We start from the raw sequence: 25,821 nt of genomic DNA on the forward strand, positions 1-25,821 counted from the left end.
ATATATATATATTTTTTTTTTTTTTTTTTTTTTTTTTTTTTTTTTTTTGCGGTACGCGGGCCTCTCACTGTTGTGGCCTCTCCCGTTGCGAAGCACAGGCTCCGGACGCGCAGGCTCAGCGGCCATGGCTCACGGGCCCAGCCGCTCCGCGGCATGTGGGATCTTCCCGGACCGGGGCACGAACCCGTGTCCCCTGCATCGGCAGGTGGACTCTCAACCACTGCACCACCAGGGAAGCCCTGTCCTTATTCTATTACTAGTATTTCCTTTAATCTATATCTTGTGGGAAAATCTTAATGTAGTGGCCAATTTTTTGAGTGTTACATGAACTAAAACATGATGAAAAAGGTATACATCTGCTTATCCAGTGATATTAACTCTAATACATCACCAAACATTGAAAAGGAGCGGTAACAACAAAATGCCACCTGCTGGCAAACCCACCGCAGTGTAGAACCATCACCTTCCAAAGAACATCTCAAGTGTTCTGTGCATCACACAGCCACGTGAAGACACTGGCATGAAACCATATATTCATATTAGCAAAGCTTAATTTCTTCCTCTTTTTGCTTTATAAAAAAATTACAATACATAGAAGTTCAATGATTTACTTCCCTTCTCTCATCTGGTACTCTTGTGGTGGGGTATGAACACACTGCTCTGGGTATCTCTGCTCCACAGTACCGCCAGTTTAATTTTCTTGTGAATAGATTTGATAATACTCTTCCCCTGCTAAGAACATTTCATGGCTTTTCATCATCCAGTGAATAAAATCCAAACTCTTTAGCCTTTTAATTAAGGGCTTGCTTGATTTGGCTGTAACCTGCCTTTCCAGTCTCATCCAGTGCTCAACCTCATTTACTCTGTGTTCTGCCCAAACTAAACTGTGCTCTCCTCAAATGTGGCTGCTGCTTTCCTTTCTGTCGTAGGTCAGGTTTCCCAGGGAAAAAAAAATAAAAAGACTCTGAGATGGAGGTTTGCCTGCTAAAAGTTTATTTGGACATACCATCGGGAAAAACACCTGGGAGGGCAGTCAGGGAATCACAACCAACTCCTCCCTCGACCCCTTTCCACAGGGAGCTTTGCATCTGGGATGGCCCCTCAGAGTGGGTCTGCATTGAAGCAAGAAGACCAGACCTTTCTACACTGGTGTGGACTTTCTACTTGGAGTGTGAGCTGCTCCCAGGGAGGTTGAGCACCACACTACCACTACATATCTTTTCCACTGTTTCTGGAATATGCCCTCTACCTGGAACCGCTTCTGTAACCATCAGTGTTTGTCCAGTTCTTTGAGGCCCAGCTCATATTCCCCTTGATTCATGAACTCTTTCCTTATCCACTAATTCAAGGTAGACCTGTCTCTCCTTTTAAAGCCTAAGAACATTTTTTTTTTCTGATTGCATTCATTTGTTTATTCGTCTCATTTTTAATTACTATGTGAATTAATTACACATTATTTACTTTAAGTGGTCAGTTACTGAACTGACCCACAGGACTCAGATAGGTTATACTCACTGGACAGCTTTATTACAGGCAAATAATATAAAAGAGCAACAGCAGGAGAAGGGTATGCACTGAATAGGGTCTGTAAATCTCAGACTCAGGCTTCTTTGTTCTCCCGTTCCTGGGTCCCACGGGATACCCCTTGTCTCCAGGTCTTGAACCACCAACAGTGTGCATGTGAAACATCTTGGTATAGGAAGCCCACAATCTGCTGGTGGTCAGGTTCTCTTACAGTGAGCCGTTCCCATAAGCACATTTCAGTTACATGGCCAGCATTGGCCATTGTAAACTGCCACACTCCACTGAATCCAGTTATTACTAAATGCAATTATTATTAAATTATTATTACTAAATCCAGCTCTTAAATCCGATTATTATTACTAAGTGCTGTTGCCAGGCTATGTTCTGACTTCAACTTATAGATTCATAGGTATGAAACATTATTTATCTTTAGTTAATACAGTCAGTCATTTATTTCTGGATCTGGATTGCAAATTTGCATGTTCACTAAAATTTATTCATAGCCCCAAAGTCAATACTCACGGTGCTTTTGCAGTCATTCACAGACATGAGCAAAGCAACCAAAAATGTGAGTCACCCCATGAGCGTGCTTCCTGCTGAGGTTGAGCAAGGTGATGATGTGACTTCTGGTTTCAGCTCTCACGCAGAGATGAACAGAGGATGGAGATGGTAGAGAATGCAGTATAGTGAAAGAAGCTCCAGCTCTGGGGCCCGTGGAGGGGACTTGAATCCCAATTCTGGCATCTGTCAGTGAGGTGGCCTCAGACAAGTCACTAAACACTTCTGAACTTTGTTTTCTCTTTTGTAAAATAAAGAAAATAGACTCTACTAGGATGAATTGTTTTAAGGGTTTAAGATGATAATTTGTAACTGTGTGAAATATGTATATATAATATATGTCTGTGTGTATATGCACATACACATGCACACATGCATGTATGTATACACATGCATTTCCCTCGGAGCAATGGATTCATATTCTCTAATTCAGTGTTTGCAGTGACTTTATAGAACATAACTATGGTAAATAACAACCATCAGTTGTGTAGCATTGGCCAAGCTCCATGCAGCTCTGGTGATAAGCGTGTAGTCAATTCAGATCTTTACAATATTGTAGCTGCTTGGGAATAATGACTAGATTGTACTTATCTTTAAATTCTCATAGGATTTAGCACAATAACTTATACGTTATAGATATCCAATAAATGTTTGTTGAGTGAAGGAAAAATTGGATGCATGTGGCCACCCACTGTGATTATTTAATGTCCTAGAAATTTCTCTCTACTCTCTCCAGCATCATCTCTTTGATCTGGGTCACTCAGGAACAAACTAGTTGATGGACCAGGTGTTATGATAAATTAATGCAAGGAGGTAATATATTCCCATCTATTTTGTTTTTTTAAATGTTATTTATTTTTGTTTTATTTATCTCAGTGGGATTGCACATGCTTTAACCCAAAGGGAAGAATAATGGAAGAATTTGTGAGCTAGTATCTCCACCTACTGCAAAGTCAGAGAAAGCTAGTCCTGTGTGGATTGATAAGCTCATCTACTTGCCTGGACTACTGAATAAGGCTTTTCTGACCTCATTATTTTAATGTATTTATTATAAAATATTTCAAACATACAGAAAAATACAGAGAATTCCATAACAAAGATGTGTGTGCTTGTGTGTGTTTGCGTGTGTCACCCAACACCATCAAATCTTAGATTTGTAAAACTTGCTGTAGTTAATTGTGGTCTTTTAAGGCCTCATCCCAGATTATCATTCAGAGTTCCGATTAATCAATTAATAACATTAATTGCTAGAACTAATTTCATACCTTTTCTCCCTACCCATGGATAGCAAATATTCTGTTATTACATATTTATGCATCTGTGAATAAAATATATAGTTTTGTTTTTCATATTTTAAGCTTTATTTAAATAGCATTTTACTATATCTAATCTTTTTCAAAAATACTGAGATTTATTCTTGCTGATATATTTAGGTCTAGGTTCTTTATTTGCTCTGAAGTATAGAATTCTAATTTGTGAATATATCCTAATTCATTTATCAATATCTGTTAATGGACATTTATCCTATTATGAAGTTGGGCTTTTTGGGGTTACTCATTATTTTAACATGATCTTGCGTAAACACATATAGATACCCAATCACTGCATTCAATGTAAAGTAAAAAAAGGTAAAAAAGGTAACAAAATCTAAAGTGCCAGTAAGAACAAGGTAGACCATTTAAATTTCTGTTTCTATGAAATTGTCAGAGTATTTACCTCCATTCTGTTTTCTGAAGGAACATAAAACACTTTTACAATTCAATTTTAAATGCACTAGGATCAGTTTTTTAAAAAGTGTTCATTGTGAAGTGAGAGACTGTATCATGTGTAATGATCAAGGGGATGGCCTTTAAATTAGATGCCAGTGGGCTCCTGGATCTGCTGTTGTTTAGCTGAGAGACCTGGGCCAAGACACTTAACCTCTAAGTCTCAGTTCCTTGTAAGTAAAGAGGAGATAACTGTTGAAGCTAGTTTTTAGAGTTGTTGTAAATGAGATGTAAATGCCTAAAAACTAAGGGTTTGGCATATACTGTACTAATAAAACACCAACAAATAGGAAAAAAAAAAAAAACCCTGCCAACAAATTTGAGAGTCTTTATATTTAGGCATATATATACGTATATATGTAAATTTTCAGTTACTTAATTAAACAAGCCATATTTTTACATTAAACTTGGGCAACTGTTATTATTATAACAGTGACCTCTGAAAAATATCTGGGGTCGATACTGTAATTATACAGGTAAGCCCATGTATAATGGGATATTTATGTAACCTTAAAAGCTAACCATTAGAATTTGAAAATTTACCATGGAATGCAGAATTCTCATCCTCCACAGTTTGTGTTAAAGTAGCACATTAAAGTGGGAAACAGCAGCCCTTTTATTTTTAACACAGTTAAGGATTTGTGAGTACAAAAATGAGCGTTATTTTGTTAGTAACCAAACAAGTACTTTTTTTTAATTTTTAAATTTTATTTTATTTATTTTTTATACAGCACGTTCTTATTAGTCATCTGTTTTATACATGTTAGTGTATATATGTCAATCCCAATCTCCCAATTCATCCCACCACCACCACCCCACCCCACCCCACTTTCCCCCCTTGGTGTCCATATGCCAATCAAGTACTTTTTATTCCGGATGAGATACCAAGTATGTAAAGAAGAATTTTTAGAAATCACTGTATTTGAAAATTAAGCTGAATAAAATATGGTGATGGAAATTTTTAAGTCCTCACCACAGGTTCTCTATTTTAGGTGTCAAAATGCTGCTCTTTAACACCAAAAGGTGAGTAGGGAAGACTGAGTCATGCTGTGGCCCACCACGATTCTGTGCAAGAATGAGCATTATGTACTCTTAACAGAGGTGGGTTTGTGTAGCTAAATCTTCAATACATGCTAGAGTTCTGGCACAGAAATGGGATGGGTCTAAGCCTGTCTTTTGTATGTTAATATGCTTTCACAACAAAGGTATGAGCATTAACACAGACAAGTATTCTTGAAGAAAGGCATTTATCTTATTGCCATCTGTGATGAATTGTTCAGAGCTAAAGGAACACCAGGCTTGAACCAAATCTCCTGCTGCCCTAAATAGTTTTTGCAATCTCCTTTTCAATAATATAAAGTCAGGACAGCCTCACTGCCAGACCAGCACTTCTTCAGGAATCTTCCCCATAATATGACAGGATAGAACCATCTATAATACAAATCAACACTGTTATTTTCAAACTATGCACTTTAAAACATTGCTTGAACAAGAAAAGACAGATTTGTCCAGTTGTGTGCTATTTTGCAGTTAACGCAAGATTACACTGTGAATTGCATTGCACTGAATGTTACATTTTATTCTGAGGCATCCTAAGTTGGACTGGGTAAAGAGTGTTAGATGTTTGATTAATGTCAGTATGCAACGCTATGATTAGGTATGGTTGCTCTTTGAAACTGCCGCACTCTTCTTTTTGTGTTGTTCCTTTGACCTTTAACAGGTAGTGAGAACATTTGTAATTTAAAATATATTGACTGACTCAGAAGTTAATTTTCCTGTTGCAGATTTACTGATATCTAAAATATATAGCTAGCTAGATGGTAAAAAGAAAAAGTCTGCAAAAAATGATGCCAACTTCTGTCTCTTTTTCAAGTTGTGTCTAAAGGCATTTTTTCTTTTAAATTCTTGAATCTTAATTTAAGGTGAATGACCTTATAAGGTAGTTGCACGTAAATGATCATAGTTGAGCTAATATTGGTTTTCTTGTTCTAGCATAATCTTTGTTTTTTCTATATAGCACAGGATTGGGGAACCATCCTTTTATTTGTTTGTTTAATATATATAGTCATTCTTAAAAAGTTTGTTTATATTCCACTAATTCCCTACATATATATATATATATATATATATATATATATATTTTTTTTTTTTTTTTTTTTTTTTTTTTTTTTTTGCGGTATGCGGGCCTCTCACTGTTGTGGCCTCTCCCGTTGCGGAGCAGAGGCTCCGGACGCGCAGGCTCAGCGGCCATGGCTCACGTGGGCCCAGCCGCTCCGCGGCATGTGGGATCCTTCCGTACCGGGCCACGAACCCGTGTCCCCTGCATTGGCAGGCGGACTCTCAACCACTGCGCCACCAGGGAAGCCCCCTACCAATATTTTTAAAAAGTTTTTCTGTTACTGAATTCTAATTTTTAGTATGTTTGGTGATTAATACTGTGGTCCCTTAAAGTGATTGAAGACTTTCAATAAAGGGAAAACTTCACACATAACCTTCAGTATTTTAAGAAAACTATATTGTGAAATGCTCCTGAAACTGTATATTTTAACAAGGCCTGCTTTCTATTAAGTGTGTATAAAGCCAGGAGGCAAGTTTCTCAATATTCTAATTATCGGTGATTTCATCTGTCATCTCACATCAAACCATAATTTTCCTATGGTAGTATTTAACTCACCTGAGTCCAGCCTATAAAAGTATTTCTGTAGCTTGTAAAACATCTAGTTATCACTCTGTCTATTTTAGCTTGTTTGTACTAATGATTTATTTTCATTTTCTCTAGGATATAGACCTGCAGCTAACTGGATTTGATTTATAAGAGGGAAATGTACAGTCAATGGCCACTCTCACTATGTTGCTACTATGGAAAACAGAATGGTCAATAGGATATGGCCTGATAAATAGCGATGATTGAAGATGCTACTTCAATACATGTGAAATCAATGGGAGATACTGGCTGCATGAAGAGCTTTCTGAGCTTTTCTTGACAAGCTCGCCTTTGAGAAATCTGAGGTGTATTCTACCGTTATACGGTTTTTCTCAAGTGGATACAAACACCTTTGCCTCACTGCAACCAGACAACTACACAACTGATGTGGGACCATGGCACTGCCCAGATGCATGTGGCCAGCTTATGTTTGGAGAGCAGTAATGGCATGCTTGGTACACAGGGGATTGGGTGCCTCATTGACTCTTTGTGTGTTGGGCTGTTTGCTTCAGGCTGCTCACGTGCTCTCACAAAAATTGGATGATGGAGACCCACTGGTGACTACCAACTTCGGCAAGATAAGAGGGATTAAGAAAGAACTCAATAATGAAATTTTGGGTCCAGTTATTCAGTTTCTTGGCATTCCATATGCAGCCCCGCCAACAGGAGAACATCGTTTTCAGCCTCCAGAACCACCATCTCCTTGGTCAGATATCAGGAATGCTACTCAGTTTGCTCCTGTGTGTCCCCAGAATATCATTGATGGCAGATTGCCAGAAGTCATGCTTCCTGTGTGGTTTACTAATAACTTGGATGTGGTTTCATCGTACGTACAAGACCAGAGTGAAGATTGCCTGTATTTAAATATATACGTCCCAACTGAGGATGGTGAGTTTACTACAGGAAAAACAGGGAGATATATTTATATTTTTCTATTCTAACAATATTAATTCATGTGTACTGGTAGCATGCATGGCTTTTCCTGTCGGCATGTAGACATATTTTACATGTGTGCATGCAGCTCTTTTTGTTTATGTGTGTTGGCGTTCTTATTTTTTTCCTGTGCCTACTCATTTTCTTTCCTCTGCAGCACGTATATTTAGGTAGAAATGGGTTCCTAATTTCCATTTCCTACCGAATGACTTCTGAGAAGATGCATCAACGTTTCTCCATTGCATGTGCAGGCTCACCGAATTGGGGATCTTTCGCACTCAGTAAATGCAGGAGCGTATTAAGTTAGATAGTGGTGTTGCATGTTCCGGCGGTCTGTGATGGAGCGCCATGTTATTTTCTAGTCTTCTATTCATTTTTCAGTAAAAAGAATATCCAAGGAATGTGCCAGAAAACCCGGCAAGAAAATATGTAGAAAAGGAGGTATGTATAAAAGTGAAAATAAAAAATGGGGGAAACAGCTTGCAGAGGAAGAACAAGATATTCTCCCTAAGGATGACTTGCTGACGCTGGGAAGTGAATGGTTAGGCGATATTTGGAATTTATTGAAGGCTGTCAAAGAATAGAAAGAGGGTTGAGGAGAGCTCTAGCTGAGTAGATGACATTGACAAAGCTCATTGGTGGTGCCCTGTGTGCTGGTGCTGGTGGCATGGACAGGAGTTGAATCTCTGCTTTGAGTTTGTGTATAGAGAAAAAGATACTTAGGTTGTTACATTGCCTGCAGGGAACCCAAAGATGCTGCCTTCCCAGCTGTTCAGCTTTGATCTCTGAACCCTTTTCTACAGATAATAGATTCCTGTTTCTCTTAAAATTGATCAGTTCAGTCACAAACCTAGTGTTTTGTTTGTTTGTCCTTAGTTCCTTCTGAACACCCTATGAACTTTCTCATGTAAGGGTAAATTTTCCATAACTGGTGGGCAATTACCATTATTAAGTAATGGTATTTTTTCCCAGACAGTCTTTCTGTTTTCAATCACTCTTCCAGAAAAAAATGAGATTTTGCAGCTTTTTATACTAAATATTTACAGTCTTAAAATTGCTTTAACATTTTTATATTTATGTTAAACAATTTAAAGCATAGGGAAGAACATGATTCAGAAGCTACAATTAAATCAACCTTCAAAGCATCCTCTAGCCAGATTGAGCAAATGTAGACACTGACAGCTGCAGGCTTGCATCTGAATGTAGCTTGTCCACACTCCATTTTTATAGAACATCTAGTAAATCACTCATAGGAGAGTATGATTTTCTCTGGCAGTAAATTATCTGTGTTATTTTGACCTTATTATAACTTTGTAGAATTTTCAATCTTCATACAGAAGTCATATTAATATTCCAGTTCTGTACATTCTCTCTCTCTCTGTGCATTTCTAATCTCCTGGCTGGACCAAGTCAGATTTCATTACAACATTCTTGTGGGGTGGGGAACGTCTAAACTGCTTTTTTTCACTGGGATTGCATTATGTGGAAGAAGCTTCATATCACCAAATCCTCAATTGCAGATCAGACGTATTTGCATTAAATTGAATTTTGCTTTGTTTTTGTTCTTATTTCTTTGGTCAGACTGATAGAATGGAATTTAACCTTTATTTTATTATTAATGTCATGATTTGGGTTAAAAGAATAGTATACTTAAGAAGGTGGATATGGAGGCAACAAAGATGTTTTAGATAACTAAAAAAGTCTCTTGTTTTTTCCCCAATGAGAATAACTGCAGTAATTTATATGCTTTCAACTAATGTACAGTACTGCAGTGGTTATTATTATGCAGCTTATCAAGCACGTGTAATTAGCTAAGTGACTTTTGCCTCCTATCACAAAGATGTTGATTCACAAAGTCATAAATAAAGATGCCATTGAAGAATGCATAAATATAGCATAATACATAAAAATGTGTACAATTAAAAATTGATAAGGACATCAAAAGGTAAGCTAGTAAGTGAGAAAGTGACCTTCTTCTCATACAACTTCAGAAAGAAATGGATTCATTAAAAAATTCTTTTTCATGGTTCTTTCGATGGTTGGTTCCATCTGCTTTATGAGAGAGTTGGCAAAGAAGTATGTAGGCTGTGCTATTTACTTTGGCAAACTTTGAACTACTTTATAATTAGCCTGAGGACAAGATCTATAGATACCTACATCAGTCTGTGGTTTATAGTCCAAATCTACTGTGTTTTCATATTAAGAATTCTAAAACATTTGTTCACTTTGGTATTTAATATATTATTATAACTAAGTTATGCTGTTTATTAGCTCTTTGTATATTATCCTAACATCTAAATAATTTAAATGTAATTTTCTATATAAATAGTTTTTTTAAAAAATAAACAAAATCAAAGTTTAGAGCTTGACTTTTAAGCAGAGGAATAGAACTTTTTCCCCCAAACTTTCAGCTTTTTTTTCCTTCTCTATCGTGAAGGGTCTATTCACTTCAGGAAATCATATTTTCTTGGTTCAAAAAATATTAGTTATTTCATATTTATGCATATGCTAATATATATACTGCATATGGACTTTGAGTTCTTCGACAGAATTGTGGAAGTTTAGGAAGTATAGAAATAGTTGTGTTGCATTTTATCTAGGTGCTAATAAAATTCTGGCTTATTGTTTATCTGTTTTTTTTTAATTGTGTATGGTCATCTGCAGAGGCAGATGGACCACCACCCTTGTGCCAATCTGTGTATGCTGTATTCATTCAAATCTGTTTCTTAATTGCCTATTATATGCACTATCAGTAATGAATGAAACAAAGATCTCTCTTCCCATAGAACTTGTGTTCAAGTAAGTTTACAAAGAACAAAGCATTTTCTGCACTTTAATCTGTATGAAAGGAAGAACATCTTCTCCCTCCTCCAAAAGATGCTTTGCTGTAATTTTTAAACAGAGCTTTTATACTATTTTTCCTATACAATTGAAGAAAAAAACATATTTTTACCAATAGGCTGCCTCTCATTTACAAAAGGTCCCAGTTGCACTTTTTAATCCATCTTTTTAAATTTCCCATGATAGTTTTAGCCATATGTTAACTACTCTTGTAGATATTTCTTCAGGGCTTTATCCTTGAAAAACTGAAAGAAAGGATGAGTGCTTAAAATGAGATAACTGTCAGCACTTGGCCAAATAGGCAGGCAACATGTGATAGAAGCTGGAATTTGGACGTAGAGACTGACATAATTTATCACCAAACTTTATGAAGAAAGTATATGACTGTCCTTATTTTACAAATTTGAAAGAAGGTTCTCAGAGTTAAGCATTCTGACCCAGTTTCTACTGCTAGTAAGTGGGTGGAGTCAGGTTTGGCCCTAGTTCTTGCTTATATTAGATGCATTTCCATTATGTTAAATTACATCCTGTGGATGATTTCTACAGCAGAGGCTTGTATGTCTCCACCCCTTTACCCTCCTTTTCTTCCTGCTTGCTTTTGCACATTCAAATATATCGTGAATTCTTTTTATTCTATCAGTTGACTCTATTTTAGATGGGTTTAATGCTCACCTTATTGAATTGGGTCAAGCCAATGTTAGCAACTGATTTCCAGAAAACATGCTTAGTACACATTTTAGTGAATACTTTTAAATAGTACACGTTTTCTCACTGTCCAGACAAAGATCCCAGCGTATTCCTCCTGGCTGCTATCAGGAGTAGCTTTAATTTGCTTATGTTTCATTTTGCTTCTCTAGTTCACTCTCTTATGAGAGTTGCCAACAAACCGTAAAGTGGTCAAATATTAGGCAGTAAACATGAGAAGAGGAACAAGAGACCCGGAGAATCCACAGCAAATTGATTGGCTTACGGATACCCTAGAGTTGTTTAGCTTTGTATTTCTCCAGTACTTTGACTATAATTTGCATAGCTCGTGTGAGACGAATACAGAATTAATTTTCGTTTCTGCATAAGTTAACTCACTTTTTTCACTTACCCCAATTTTATTGTATAGAAAATTACAATCTCTGTAGATGGCTGTGGTACAGTTCTTGACTCCTTGAGAATTTTATTCCTGATTTTCATAAGTATTTAACATTTACACACTCTGCTTAGTAGTCTTTACCTGAGATAATATTGAATTCATTCAAGAGCCTTTTCCATAAATTTAGGGTTTATTTGGTCATTTGTTGAACATAGAGACTGATTTTTTTCCTAATTAGATATGTATAAAAATGACTGCTATCACTGTCAGTGTGTTTAGGATTTTAAAAGGGGATTATATTCCAGAATGCTCTTCCTTCATGCTTATACATTTCTATCTGATTTATTATTCACTTAACAAATGTTTATTGAGTCCTTACTCCGTACTGATTAGATTACTGCTCTAGGCCCCTGAGATACATCAGTGAAAAAAAAAAGCAATTAAAAAATCCTTGCCCTTCTGGAGCTTATATGCTAGTGTGTGGAGACACATTGTAGACAATAAACACAATAAACAACTAAATTTAGAGGGTATAAGAAGATGAGAAATAAACAGAGTATGGAGGCTTGGGTGTGCTGGTGTGGAGGGTGAAGGTAATTTTAAATAAGTTAGCCAGTATTGTCTTCTTTTGGACAAAGCCCTGAAGGAAACGAAATGAGTATCTGAGGAAAGAACACGACAAAGAGCAAGCACAAAGGCATTAAGATGAGATTCTGCCTTGTGTATTTAAGGAACAACTAGGGGTATGGTAAATCTGGAAAGAGTAGAGAGAGCGAGGCAATGAGATTCAGAATGATCTGACTTTATGTTAAAGAGATCATTCTGACTGACTTATTGAGAGTAGATTGTAGGAGAGTATGGAGGAACCGGGAGAGCAAAGAAGAGGTTGTTGTAGCTTGGACAAGATGTCAGCCTGGTCCAGGCTCAGACCAGAGGAGTAACAGTGGAAGTCATAGTCTTGATATATTACAAACATCACATTTCTTGCTCATTTGGTTATGGGTTGTAAAAGAAAATGAGCAGTCAGAGAAGATTCCTAGATTTTGGTCTGAATGTCTAGGAAAATAGATTTGCCATCAATTAAGACAGAAAAAAGGAATGTAGAATAGTGTAGGAGGAGGCACAGTAGAAGAATGATGTTTAGCTTGGACATGTTAAATCTGAGGTGACTCTTAGACATCCAAGTGTAGACATCAAGGAACCAGTTTGGCATTCAGGAGAGAGGTATAAATGGAGATATATATCTGGGAGTCATTGTGATATAGAAGGTAGAGTTTTAAAGTCATGAGTCTGAGTGAGAATAAAAGGAATTGAATGAAAATAGAGTAAAGAGATGACACCAAAGATTAATCCAGGGACATTCCAACATTAAGAGGTCTGGAAGAAGAGAAGGAAAGACTATGGAGACTGAGAAAGTGTCACATGTGAGATGGGAGGTAAACCAATATATTTTTGTTGTCCTAGAAGCTAAGTAAAGAAAATGCATCAAAATAGACAAGAGTGATCAACTCTACCAAATGAACTCTTGTGGGGTGGTGTGGGTCAGACACACTGGAGTGGGTTGAAGAGAGAATGGCGGAAGATTTGGAATCACTAAGCATAAATGATTATTTTAAGGAGTTTTGCTGTAAGAAGGAGCAGAAAAAATGGAAGTGTAAGGACAATAGAGGTTGTTTTGTTGCTGTAGGTTAAGATGGAAGAAATAGAGAAATGTTTGTATGATTAAGTTTGACATAAATACACTACCATGTGTAAAATAGATAGCTAGTGGGAAGCAGCCGCATAGCACACTGAGATCAGCTTGGTGCTTTGTGACCACCTAGAGGGGTGGGGTAGGGAGGGTGGGAGGGAGACGCAAGAGGGAAGGGATATGGGAATATATGTATACATATAGCTGATTCACTTCATTGTACAGCAGAAACTAACACAACATTGTAAAGCAATTTTATTATAATAAAAGAAAATTTAAAAAAGAGAAATGTTTGTATATAGTAGGAAGGGAACAATTAAAAATATAGAGGAAAGATGATAGACTTCTAGAATAATATCTTTAGAGAAAGTTGGGATCTAGTATACAATTGGAGGTTTCAGATTAAAAAGAGCATTAGTAGATAATTTAAATTAACATGTAGCTAGGCAGAGTACATGAGTATGAGTACATGGGTAGAAGTAGTAATATGATTCTATTCTCATCTGATTGTTCCTATTTTAATTGTTCAGTGTGTAACATTAAGGGAAGTGGAGATAGAATTAGCATTGGTGAGCTCTTAATATGTTCTAGACATTTAGCCTTATTCATTTATTTAATATCACAACAATCCTATGAGATTTTTATTCCCACTTTACAAATGCAGAAATAAATGGAGGACCAAAGAGGTTAAGTATCCTGCCCAAATATACATAAACCAACTGTATTTTCTTTAAGGAGATGATTTTAGAACAGAGGGAATAAAGCAAAACAATATAGCAGCAACAATAACAATTCTGTTTATGTGGGATCCCAGATCAAATAGAAAATTTGGTGGCCAATTTGCTAGTAGAAAAATCACTACATACTGAAATAATTAAAACGTCTGGTTTATTTGGGGTCTGAAGATAAATGGGAAATCAGATTAAACCAGAGATTTGGCTTCATATTTGAATTAGTATCCTTGGACAGATGTGGTTAAGTCTTCTAAAAGCTAAACAGTTCAAGTTGGAACTCTGAAATGAAGCAGATCTAAAAGGGTTGTAAAGTTTTAAAAGAACAACATCAATTGTTCCATTGTCTACTGATAGGCAGAGAGAGTCTCCTGAAGCTGATGATTAAAAGACTGTTATAGGTGTCCAACTCATTTTTTCCAGAGAATAAATACTTTTTTTCTTGTAGAAATTGGGGTTGAAGTTGAAAGCATATGACATGCCACCAGCAAAAAGAGCTATGTCACAGAATAAATCCTCTGTAGAAAATGCTTTCCTTTCTACTATCCAGTGTAATGATACGTGTTTTAAAGTGTTGTTTTCACATACAGAATATACTACTAGCTTCATAATTATGATGTAATCTTTGCTTTAATTAACTTCTACATTACTTTCTTTTACAGATTTTGTTGATAATCTTTTGTCCTCTCATATTTCTCCCCCTCTTCTTCTTCCTCCCATGGAGGTACATGCTGAAGTAGTTTAGGAAATGACCAACTTCAAAAATCACACCAGTACATATATTTGCTAGTAACAATCACATGATCTCATTCTGGATTTGATCATCTGAAGCTCTGGACTAGATGTGGAAGCATAATTTCTAATCATAAATCTTCACATAGTCCTTTGTAAGTGGACAGAATACTCTATGTAATACTCCCTATATTAGATTCCTAGGGCTGCTGTAACGAATTGCCACAAACTGTGTTGCTTTAAACACCAGAGATTTATTCTCTCACAGTTCTGGAGCAGAGAAGCCCAAAATCAAGGAGTTGGCAGTTTTGGTTACTTCTGGAGGCTCTAAAGGAGAATCTTCCTGCCTCTTTTTGTAGCTTCTGCTGGTTGCCAAAAGTCATTGGCATTCTTTGGCTTGTAGTTGTATTGCTCCAGTCTCTACTTCTGTTGTCGTGTGGCTTTCTTCCCTGGGTGTCTCCCAGTGTCTCTGTGTCTTCACATGGCCTTCTGATAAGAATACCAGTCATAAGATTTATGACCCTTCCCAATCCAGTATGACTTCATCTTAATTACATTTGCTAAGGCCCTATTTCCAAATAAGGTCATTTCTTTGCTAGGGTTGCTGTACAAAGTATCACAAACTGCGTGACTTACACAGCAGAAAATTTTGGCCTCACGGTTTTAAAGGCTGGAAGTCTGAGATCAAGACACTGGCATGGTTGGTTCTTTCTGAGGGCTGTGTAGAAGATTCTGTTGTAGGTCTCTCTGGCTTGTAGATGGCTATCTTCTCCCTGTATCTCTTCACAGGACATTCTCCCTTTTTCTATTGAGGCATGATTGACATGTAACATTATATTAGTTTCAGGTGCACAACATTATGATTTGATATTTGTATATATTGTAAAACAATCACCACAATAAGTCTCGTTAACAGCCATCCCTATACATTTTTTCTTATGATGAGAACTTTTAAGATTTAGCAACTTTCAAATATGCAGTACAGTATTATTAGCTATAGTCACCATGCCGTACCTTACATCCCCATGACTTATTTATTTTATAGCTGGAAGTTTGTACCTTTGACCCCCCCTTCACCCATTTTAACCACCCCTCACCCCCAGCCTCTGTTCTATCTATGAGCTTGCTTTTTTGTTTGTTTGTTTGTTTGATTTTTAAATTCCACATTTATAAGTGAGATCATACAGTATTTGTCTTTCACTGACTTATTTCCCTTAGCATAATGCCCTCAAAGCCCATCCATGTTGTCTCAAATGGCAAGGTTTCATTTTTTTATGGCTTAATAGTATTCTATTATGTGTTCTTTATCCATTTATCTATCAGTGGACACTTAGGTTGTTTCCGTATCTTGACTATTGTAAGTGATTCTGCAATGAACATGTGGGTACATCTTTTCGAATTAGTGTTTTTATTTTCTTCAGATAAATACCCAGAAGTGGAATTGCTAAATCATATGGTAGTTCTATTTTTAATTTTTTGAGGAACCTCCACATTATTTTCCATAGTGACTGTGCCAGTTTACATTCCCACCAGCAATGCACAACTGTTCCCTTTTCCCAACATCCTTGCCAACGATTATTATTAGTTGTCTTTTTGATAATTACCATTCTTATAGGTGGTATCTTATTGTAGTTTTGATTTATATTTTCCTGATGATTAGTGATGTTGAGCATCTTCTTACATACTCATTGGCCATTTGCATGTCTTCTTTGGAAAAATGTCTGTCAGATCCTCGGCCTGTTTTTTAATTGGATTTTTGTGTTTTTTTGCTCTTGAATTGTTAAATTACCACTTTTTATAAGGACACCAGTCATATTGAGTTAGGGCCCACCCTAATGACCTCCTCTTAACTAATTATATCTGTAAGACCCTATTTCTAAATAAGGTCACATTCTGAGATACTCAGGGTTAGGACTTCACTATATGAATTTTGGGGTAACACAATTTAACTTGTAAAGTCACATTCTGAGGTTCTAGTTGGATATGAGTTCTTGAGGGATACCAAGCACTCTTCCATTTTTTTCATTCAAACTGAATCCCTGGAAAGATCTCAAAACGGTGTTATAATTATACCCATTCTACAGTTGAAGAATTATTGCTTGTTGGGGTTAAATAACTTACCCAAGGTCACATGGCTGCTAGTTAGGAATGCTGGGGCTCTTTTCAAATCAAAACTCAAATTTCACTTGATATCCAGTCCTTCTAATAGACACAGATTCTCTCTCCTCTACTGAGAAGTTCCTTTAATTTGTTTTTAAGCATTTTTCTATCAAGATAGTGTACTATGCATTAATCTAGATACTTTTAAATATCTAAGTGTTTGACTTTGTGTAGACAAAATGATTCAGACTTTTAAAAAATTTTCCCTGAATTTTAAACATTTTATCCAGATGGTTGCTTACATGCAAACACTGTTTTAGTTAAGATTAAGATCTTACCAATTTAAAGCTGTAGTAGCATTGATTTTCAATACTGTTTCATTTGTCATATTTAGGAAATTGGACCAAGTTCTTCTTAAAATAATTTTTAATTGAAGAGCTATTTCTTTGTTCACTTTAATCCTATTCATCTGGTATCTATGTAATGATAGCATTAGAGCAATTTAATTATAGCCCATAATTTTCATTAAAGTATGTGAAATGTTGCAAAAATTAGTTTTCAACAATGACAAAAAGAAATCTTAATAAAAGGCTGGGGTCTTTGCAACCATTATTATAATTTTCAAAAGTAGAAAAACTGATTAATCAATAATAGTCTTAATATTCTGTTCCTTGTTTCAGGACTGAAGGAAGAAGTTTTCACTCTCCCCTTCATCCCTTTCCTTTGAGGCAAAGACTTTTGCCACTGTTACGTCAAAAAGGAAATGACATATTGTCTCCTAGTTAGGAGGATGATACAAAAATACCTTCCCTCTCTTCTTTTTGGCTCACATTCTGTTCTTCCAAAAACGGTTCAGGGCTCCTCTTCTAGAACCTTCTTTTCCAAGTTCTCCAAGTGGAAGGAGGAAGAGAGAGGATAGAGGGATAAGTGTGCACAGCACAGGGATGACATAAGGACAAATGTAACACTTCCAAGTAGATATGAAGCATTTGTAAATATTGCTGCTGCCAGGAAAGGAAGAGGGAGGCCTGGGTAGAATTGTTAAGAACATTTATGCTCCTTCTGATTTGGATTCCTAGGCCTCTCAGGAACAGATATGTCCCCATGAAGCGGGTCTGTGGAAAGGGGAATGCCCCTGGCTAGTGATCACTCTCCATTCCTGCTAAGTTCTCATTCACCATCTTCTTCAAGCTCACCATCGTTCCAAGTAGTGAAAGGTCAGGCCTCAGTTTGCAGCTCTAAGCTTTGGCCAGAAAGAATTGATATGTCCCTTTGGCACAGTAGTTTACAAGCCAGGCAGTTCCTGAGGATTCTGAGTGCCAGCGCCTCTCCTGACCCACACCCAAGTCCCCACCATCACCCAGTGCCACGCCCTCACACATCCACACCACCAGCACAACTTGGCTTTCATTCCTTACACATATAGGGAGAGACTACCTACCGTGTCAAGATTTCTTAAAAAAAAAAGAAAAAAGGAAGGGGCGGGATTCTGTTGTTTAAAAAAAATTGGAAGTCATTTATTTAGGGGATTGACTTTATTTCAATGAGAACTGAAATATCTATAAATTTGGATTCGGAAGAGGAATATTTTCTGTAATGACCATTTAAAATATTTTGTATTTCAATTTACTCTGAAAGACCAGGGATGAGATTTTTTTCCTGTTTTTATTTTATGAAGATCTTTGGTCAGCTGTGCAGTTTAGCAAAGGGCTTTTTGAGGGAAACACACATACACGAACACACACACCACACACACACACACACACACACACACACACACACACGTAAAATGTAGAATATTTACTGGGGCCTCATATTGCCATTAGTGGACTCTTTGACTATCCAAGCCGTGCTTTTCCCTATCTATATCTATCTATCATCTATCTATGTATCTATCTATGTATCTATCTATCTATGTATCTATCTATCTGTATATCTATATATTTATGTATTATTCTTTTGGTGTTGATGTTGCTTTGCTCTGTTCTGTGTTCTGCATCCAGAAAGCGGTGCTTCAGATTTCCTACATGACTGTTTCTTCCCTCTGCCTGAGCCCACTGTGGACAAAGCACTCATGTCCAGAACTTCTGGAGGCTCAGTTGGGCAGGACATATTCTTTGCTCTCAGGGAGCTTAACCTGCAGTGACAGCCAACAGGACATTTTTGTTAGTGACCATGTCAATATGACCAAGCAAATGTAAGCCTGATCTGTATTGAAATCTCAAAACAAAATGAGGGAATGGCTGCTTCTGTGAGAAAAAAAAAGGTAATGAGGCTGATATTTGGCACTGTGTTCCCTATAATAAAACATTTAATTAAATCTTTAAATGTGTTTGGAGAACAAAATATGCACATCAGGCATAACCAAAACTATAATTATATCAGTCCTGTTGCCTGAGCCCACCTTTGTTGCTCTGCCAAGAAGCAATGGTTTAAAACTTTCTATCCATCTGTTTAAAAAAAAAAAAAAAAAACAGCCTATGCTGTACCTCTGCAAATCTCTGTAAACCTTGGGAATGCTTTGGCTACTGATACAACAGCTGCCAAGTTTCTGGGCTGCAGGCTGTCTCCTCCAGAGGTAGGTTGTCAGCTGCTGCTCTGTGGTTCTTTCCACACTTTTGTTGAGCATCTACTCTATGCAGGGCCCTGTGGTGGGCCCTGGAGATACAGAGATAAAAAGGGCATTAAAGAGCTGTCCTCAAAGCATTCCCTGTCTTGTGTGGGTAGCAGATACAGAAAGAGAAAACAACAAGGTAGTAAGAGCCCTGAGGAAGGGAAGCAAGGACCATTATGGGAACACATAGGAGAGGTGTCTGTGGTTTAGAGATGTCTCGTGGTAGAAAGTTGTCCCCTATGTGAGCACCCAGGAATAAATATTGTAGTCCCTTCATGCCTTCAAAGGCTAGCATGGTCTGTGGGACCATTTTACCAAGTAACTCCAGATTAAAATATCTCTGAGTGTTTATTTCAAATGTTTGCTTGTTTATTTGTGGGTGGGGATGTGTAAGTATGTATATCTGTGTGTCTCCACCTTCTTTGCCCAGATATCAGTTGTCTTCCGTTACTGCTCTTACTTTGCCAGGCTTTACAAACACTGCCTGCCCACTTCTGAGGTAATGAATCTGATCTGTCATGGGTTGGGAAACTGAGCAACCACAATTAAAAAGAAACAACAAAAAAAAACTTGTTTGTGAAGTAAAAAATAAATAGGCTTGAAATGACTGTCTCCACTATGAGTAATCCATAGCAACTTAAATATATGGTCTCGCTTCAAAGAATTTTTTTAAAATTTTGTGTTCTAAATAACTGAGGCTTTTGAAGATCGTAGCCTCCAGATAAGTGAGGTGTTTACTAATTGTGAAGCTATAGGAGCCAACCTCGTCCTCATGAGGTGACCCCTCAGGGATGTGTGCAGGCATCACTTACTCCTGATACTCAGGATACTGCAGGCATTATCCCTCCACCTCAGTGCACCCCTTCCCTCCTTCCTTCTCCACGTCCCTTACCTTAATCTAGAACCTCCATCATTTCTTGCCTGAACCACTACAATAGCCTTATAGCAGGTCTTTCTATTTCCATTCCTGCTCCTGCAGTACATTCTTCACATAGTGGCCAATGTGATCTTTAAAGTCTGAAATCAGATGCTATCACCCCTTTCAGATCCCTTCAGGGGTTTCCTATTGCTTTTAGAATAAATGTAGTACTACCAACCATGGTCTACGAGATCCTACATGATGATTCCTGCCCACCTCTGCAGCCTCCTTCCATATATTTCCCCCTTGCTCTCTAAATTCTAGCCTTGCTGATCCTGTTTTGATAACTGGAATAGCCAATTTCTATCCTACCTCAGGACCTTTGCACTTGCTATTCCTTCTACCTCAAATGTACAATGTCTACCTCTTTTCCTAAGTCTTGTAAATCAAGTCTTGGCAAAATGCCACCTTATCAAGGGAGCCTTTGCTGAACACTCTGTTAAGGTAACCTCACCTCACCATTTTCTTCCACTTATTCTTTTACATCCCCTTGGTTATTTCCTTCATTATATTTTTATCTCTATATGAAATTATCTTGTTCATTTATGTGCTTACATATATACTTTGCCCCAGAAGAACATTTCTCTTCTTCACTGCTCTATCCTCAGTACTCACAAGGGATTCAATAAATATTCATCCAAAACATAAACAACCTTAAGAAACAATGCACTTTGTTGGAGAAAGCCTTCATCTCCCACCATCTACATTTATTTGAGTAATACTGCACCTGCTATCATTCCTCACCAGACAGAGCAAGTAATAATATATTCTGCTCCTCTCTGCTATGTAATCACTATTTGTTTATGGCTCCCAAAATAAAGAAAATTTCAAAGCCAACACCAGAGTCCTTAACTAAGAAATAACAGTGTTCAGTGGCTCAGTGTCTGACAGATATAACCTGGACTCTGTTGCAGGGGCCCGAGTGGCTGCCAACAGCCGAGCCGAGGCTCTTGGCCCTCTGCCTTTGCACGTTTCTGCCAGCCTTATTGCCTCTGCACTGAATTTATATTTTAATATAGGACGCCAGCAACGCATTTGTGTAATAGGAGCACGGAGAATGATTTTCCTTTTCCAGGCCAGATGCTTCATTTTCCCTTCCCACCTTCTAATTTAATTTTCTCTCCCTCTTACCCAACCCCAAGTTCCCTCCTGTGACAAATATATCTTCTTTTGTCATTATTTTGCCTTCTTTTGTAATTATTTTACATTCTTTTGTCCTTGTTCTACCATCTACCTCTGTGATAGGACTCCTCGCCACTGTTTCTACTAAGGCATTTCATTTGAGGTTACTCAAGAAGCAGCGCCTGAGTGCTAGATGAGCTAAGAGGAGGTCTAACTGAATTTGCTCAAGGGATTTTCTAGATAGTATGAAATAACTCCTCCAGTGGCCTGTGCTGGGGAGCTCCTTCCTTATGATTTAGGCTTCAGTTCGTTCATATCACCATTAGCATGTGCGTGTATCCAGAGGGTTATTTTGCCCTTTTCTTCTTTTATTAGGTATTATCAACTACTGGCTTTCCTATGAAAAACCAGAAATTTCTTTTTAAAATGAGGCAAACCAGAGATTGAGACCTTCCTATATGTACAGCACCATAGGCAGAGTTTTGGAACATGGTTTGTGCCCCCAAATGACTGATAAATGAAGGAGTATTTTGAGCCTGACGAATAATGGGCAGCTTATATTACTGAGATAAATGGAGAGGCCAGTGGCTTTTCTAGTGGATGGTGGAGGCTGGATCTTGTACAATTCAGGATGGAGAGGCATAGTAAGAGCATGGTAGACCTAGAATCTCTTAATCTAGTTGAGAGAGACAAATCTGGCAGTAACGTAGACTAAAGCTGTGTTTCAGAACACATTGCAGAGCTGATGAGTAGAGGATATTAGATTCCTGATACGGCTGGCTTCATAGGAGGGTAGTCTGTGCAGTCAAACTGATCCCTGTATGCAGAATGTCTTCACACTTAGTTAAATGCTCTACTGTTGCCATCTTGAAATTCATAAGAATTTTTGAACAAGGGATTCTGCATTTTCATTTGGCATTGGGCCTCACAAATTATGCAGCCAGTCCTGCTTCCTGGCTTTGCTGGCATTTTCCCCATTCTGCATACCCATAGATGCTCTTGTAATTCTGAGAGACAGTAGAACAGAAACCCTCTGTGCATGTCGGAAAGTCTGATTAAAACTCTCAACTGAAACGCTATGAACACTTGTGTTTGTACCCTTAAAGTTCCCTTCACGTCTAAGGGGAACAATGAAAAAGGGACATGTTGTAATTTGGGGAAATAAAAGGTCTGTTTTTCTCTTATTGCTATTTTTATGCATTTGTTCATTTCATGAAGCAGTTACTGTGTCTAATATGTCCTAAGGACTATGCTAGAAGCTGAGAATAAAAACAACTAGATATACTAGATATGGTATTTGCCCATAAGGGGCAATCAAGCAAGGAATAATTTTTAAAAAATAATTATTATAATAGCTACCATTTGTGCAATGCCTATCGTGGACTAGCCATCGATTTAAGCATTTTATATATTAACTTAATTCTCGTAGAAGCTCTTTGAACTTGTTACTGTTTGTGTCCCCACTTTACTGATGAGAAATGTAAGGCACAGATAGGTTCCATAAACTGTATGAGATTCCACAGCTAGAGAGCGGTGGAGCCAGGATTCAGAACCAAGCAGCTTAACTCCTTTGACAGTGCCCTCCGTCATTAAGTGTAACAGATGTTAGGGGTGCTATGAGGGAAGTAAATAACAGTTATGTGTGGTAGGGTGCTGTCCTGAGGAGGGAATGGCTAGTTCCATCTTGGATGGGAGCTGGAGAGAAAAGGGCTTATTGTAATCATCTTGCTTGAAATGGACTGTGAAGCATGAGGAGGTGGCCCATCCACTGAGGAAGAGGATCTCCTGGGATGACGAGGGAGGGAGCTTGACTAGGTAGAGAGCAGCATGTGGTCAGAGAGTACACTGAAGCCTTGATAAGGCAGCTCCCAGATCTTTGTGTCTAAGGACCTTGGAGGTTTTATCTAGGTGATGGCAAGTCATTAAACATTTTAAGCAAAGACTTGACATGATCGGATGAGCACTTTAGAATATTCTCTCTGACAACAGTGTAAATCCACGAATGAAAAACCACAGTAGAGATGAGTAGAGGGCTATTGTAATGGTGTGTTAGTGACTATGCAGGCCTTACCAAAGGCAATGGCTGGAGGGTAGAAAGGAGGAAATGAAGGATAAGAGATGTTTATTGGCAGCCTGATAGGATTGGGGGGTTGACTAGTGTTGGGACGGCGAGGAAGGAATGGAGCACAGGATGTCTCTGGGATGTCTCGGTGCCCAGCGCCTTCCATTCTGACCCATTGACCTTGCTTCCCCTAACCAGCCTTCTCTAACGTGCTTTTTCACCAGGACTCAAGAGGGAAGGGCAGGATAGAGAGTGAGTTACAATAAAGAAATGAAGTTTGAGGGAATTTCCTGGCAATCCAGTGGTTAGGACTCCATGCTCTCACTGGCAAGGGCCCGGGATCAATCCCTGGTCAGGGAACTAAGATCCCACAAGCCACATGGCAGGGCCAAAAAAAAAAAAAAAAATTAAGAAATGAAGTTTGAGAAAAGGGAAAATGTCAGTAGCAGAGGAGAAAGAGAAAAGGAAAAAAGCTTCCAGAAAACAAAACAAACAAAAGGACAGGATAGTATACTGAACAAGTTTTTAATCTCCCATATGCCAAATGTAAGTTAAACTTCTGGAAATAATGCCATATATATATATATATATAAACTGAGTCATCTTTTAACAGTAGAACTTAGAGGGAGAGAGAAGTATGTCAGCACGAGAAAGACTTAGACGCTTAGAAAGAGTCCTGAGTCTGTAACCTACCCTTGGTTGGTGCAAGCTTGAAAGTGATAAGAAAGAAATGCATAGACAGCAAATCACAAACTGTCAACTAGAAAGAGAGGAAAATTATTTAGTTACATGTAAATTGTTAAAAAGAACATACAGGTGCATAATTTATGTAGATTTGTATTAATGACTAGACAAACGAACGTAAATTTTCAGAACACTAATAACTCAGAAAATACATGTTGATTGAATTCAACATGTATTTGTGGAGCATTTACTGTGCGGTATGCCTCATGCTAGCTATTGGAATATAAACTCCAGTCTGTACAAATTAATGACACATACAGACGTACACATTATACATGCTGTACTCAGGTACTTAAAATCTAGTATGGGGCTTCCCTGGTGGCGCAGTGGTTGAGAGGCCGCCTGCCGATGCAGGGGACACGGGTTCGTGCCCCGGTCCGGGAAGATCTCACATGCCGCGGAGCGGCTGAGCCCGTGAGCCATGGCCGCTGAGCCTGCGCATCCGGAGCCTGTGCTCTGCAACGGGAGAGGCCACAACAGTGAGAGGCCCGTGTACCGCAAAAAAAAAAAAATCTAGTATGAAGGTAAATTATAGATAATCAAGTATGTGTACTAAAAGACTAGAGAGGTCATTAAAGAAAGACATGTTATAGATCCTTTTAAGAATGCAAGAACTCATCAAGTTGGGTGTGAATCAGAAAAGTTCCTTAAAAGAGGTAATATTTTGAATCAGCCTTGAAGGATGGGTAGACTCTCAGCAGGCAAAGATGTAGGACTTGTATCCAGCAAAAGGAAAGGCATAGCAATTAACAAAGACTGGGGACAATAGTATTCAGTTATTTATATCACAGAAAATATTGAATTATAGTAAAAGATCAATACTAGTTTTAGTGAAATATTAGAAGGCTAAGATGAGTGATTTTACTATCAACGATTATGCGTTAATGATTTTGGGGGCAAGGGATTATGATAAGTGTGGTTTCAGAAGAAAGTGGGCAAGGAACAGGAAGGTTGGAGAATTGACTAGATTACAGGAAAGGGGACTAGATAGGAAATAATGGTCCTATAGTTCAAATGAAAAGTGGCTTGCAGTGGAAACAAAAAGATGATGAATTTGAGAGAGATTTCAAAGCAGAATTAGCAGAATTGGAAATTGATTGCAAAAATATGGGGGTGGACAGTGAACAAGGAGCCATTGTCAAAGTTGACAGAAGATAGGAGACTGTATGATCCTGAGGAAATTGATGCTGTTAACAAGTCATATTTCCAGATCTACTCCAGGAATAGATGAGCTTGTGAAGTTTTCAGCAAAATTGATCATGGGAATGAATATGCCCTCCTTTCCTTTATTCTTATCAAAATGAAAGTACAAGAAAAGCTATTTATGCCTTTGTAGTGTGTTCAAATAAAATATTAACCTCATCAAGGCAAGGAAAGCCCCTGAAAAAAACCCTACATTCATTTTTTTATCAAAGAGGGGAAAAAAAGATGATGCATCTTCTGCACTAAAATTCCTCTATGACTGTCATTTCAGAGCTGAGTATAGCTCTAGATTTCCAAAAGAGAAATGAATAGGGTGCATAATACTTTGCTCAGAAAAAAGCCACCCATATACTGCCATAGCCTGTGTGAGTATAATTCTCATTGACAAGCCAAGATTGAGAAATGTATACAAGGCCAATTACACAGACTCAGCCTGTTTTTCCAGCTATTTAACTGTTCACATCAAGGGCTGTGTTTACTTGCATGGAAGTGGA

General features: G+C 37.8%; 1 protein-coding gene across 4 annotated transcripts in view; it reads left to right on the forward strand.

Annotated features, from left to right (window-relative positions):
* The window catches only part of NLGN1 (neuroligin 1), a 725,888-nt gene that overhangs the window by 10,959 nt on the left and 689,108 nt on the right, over positions 1-25,821 (forward strand). For all 4 annotated transcript variants that reach the window (XM_073803913.1, XM_073803914.1, XM_019946036.3 and 1 more), the window contains exon 2: positions 6,628-7,440. In XM_073803913.1, the coding sequence (XP_073660014.1) occupies positions 6,948-7,440 (493 nt within the window). In that variant the 5' untranslated portion in view covers positions 6,628-6,947. The remainder of the gene's footprint in view (positions 1-6,627; positions 7,441-25,821) is intronic.

Source organism: Tursiops truncatus, chromosome 4, assembly GCF_011762595.2.
Source record: "Tursiops truncatus isolate mTurTru1 chromosome 4, mTurTru1.mat.Y, whole genome shotgun sequence".
NCBI classification, from domain to species: domain Eukaryota; kingdom Metazoa; phylum Chordata; class Mammalia; order Artiodactyla; family Delphinidae; genus Tursiops; species Tursiops truncatus.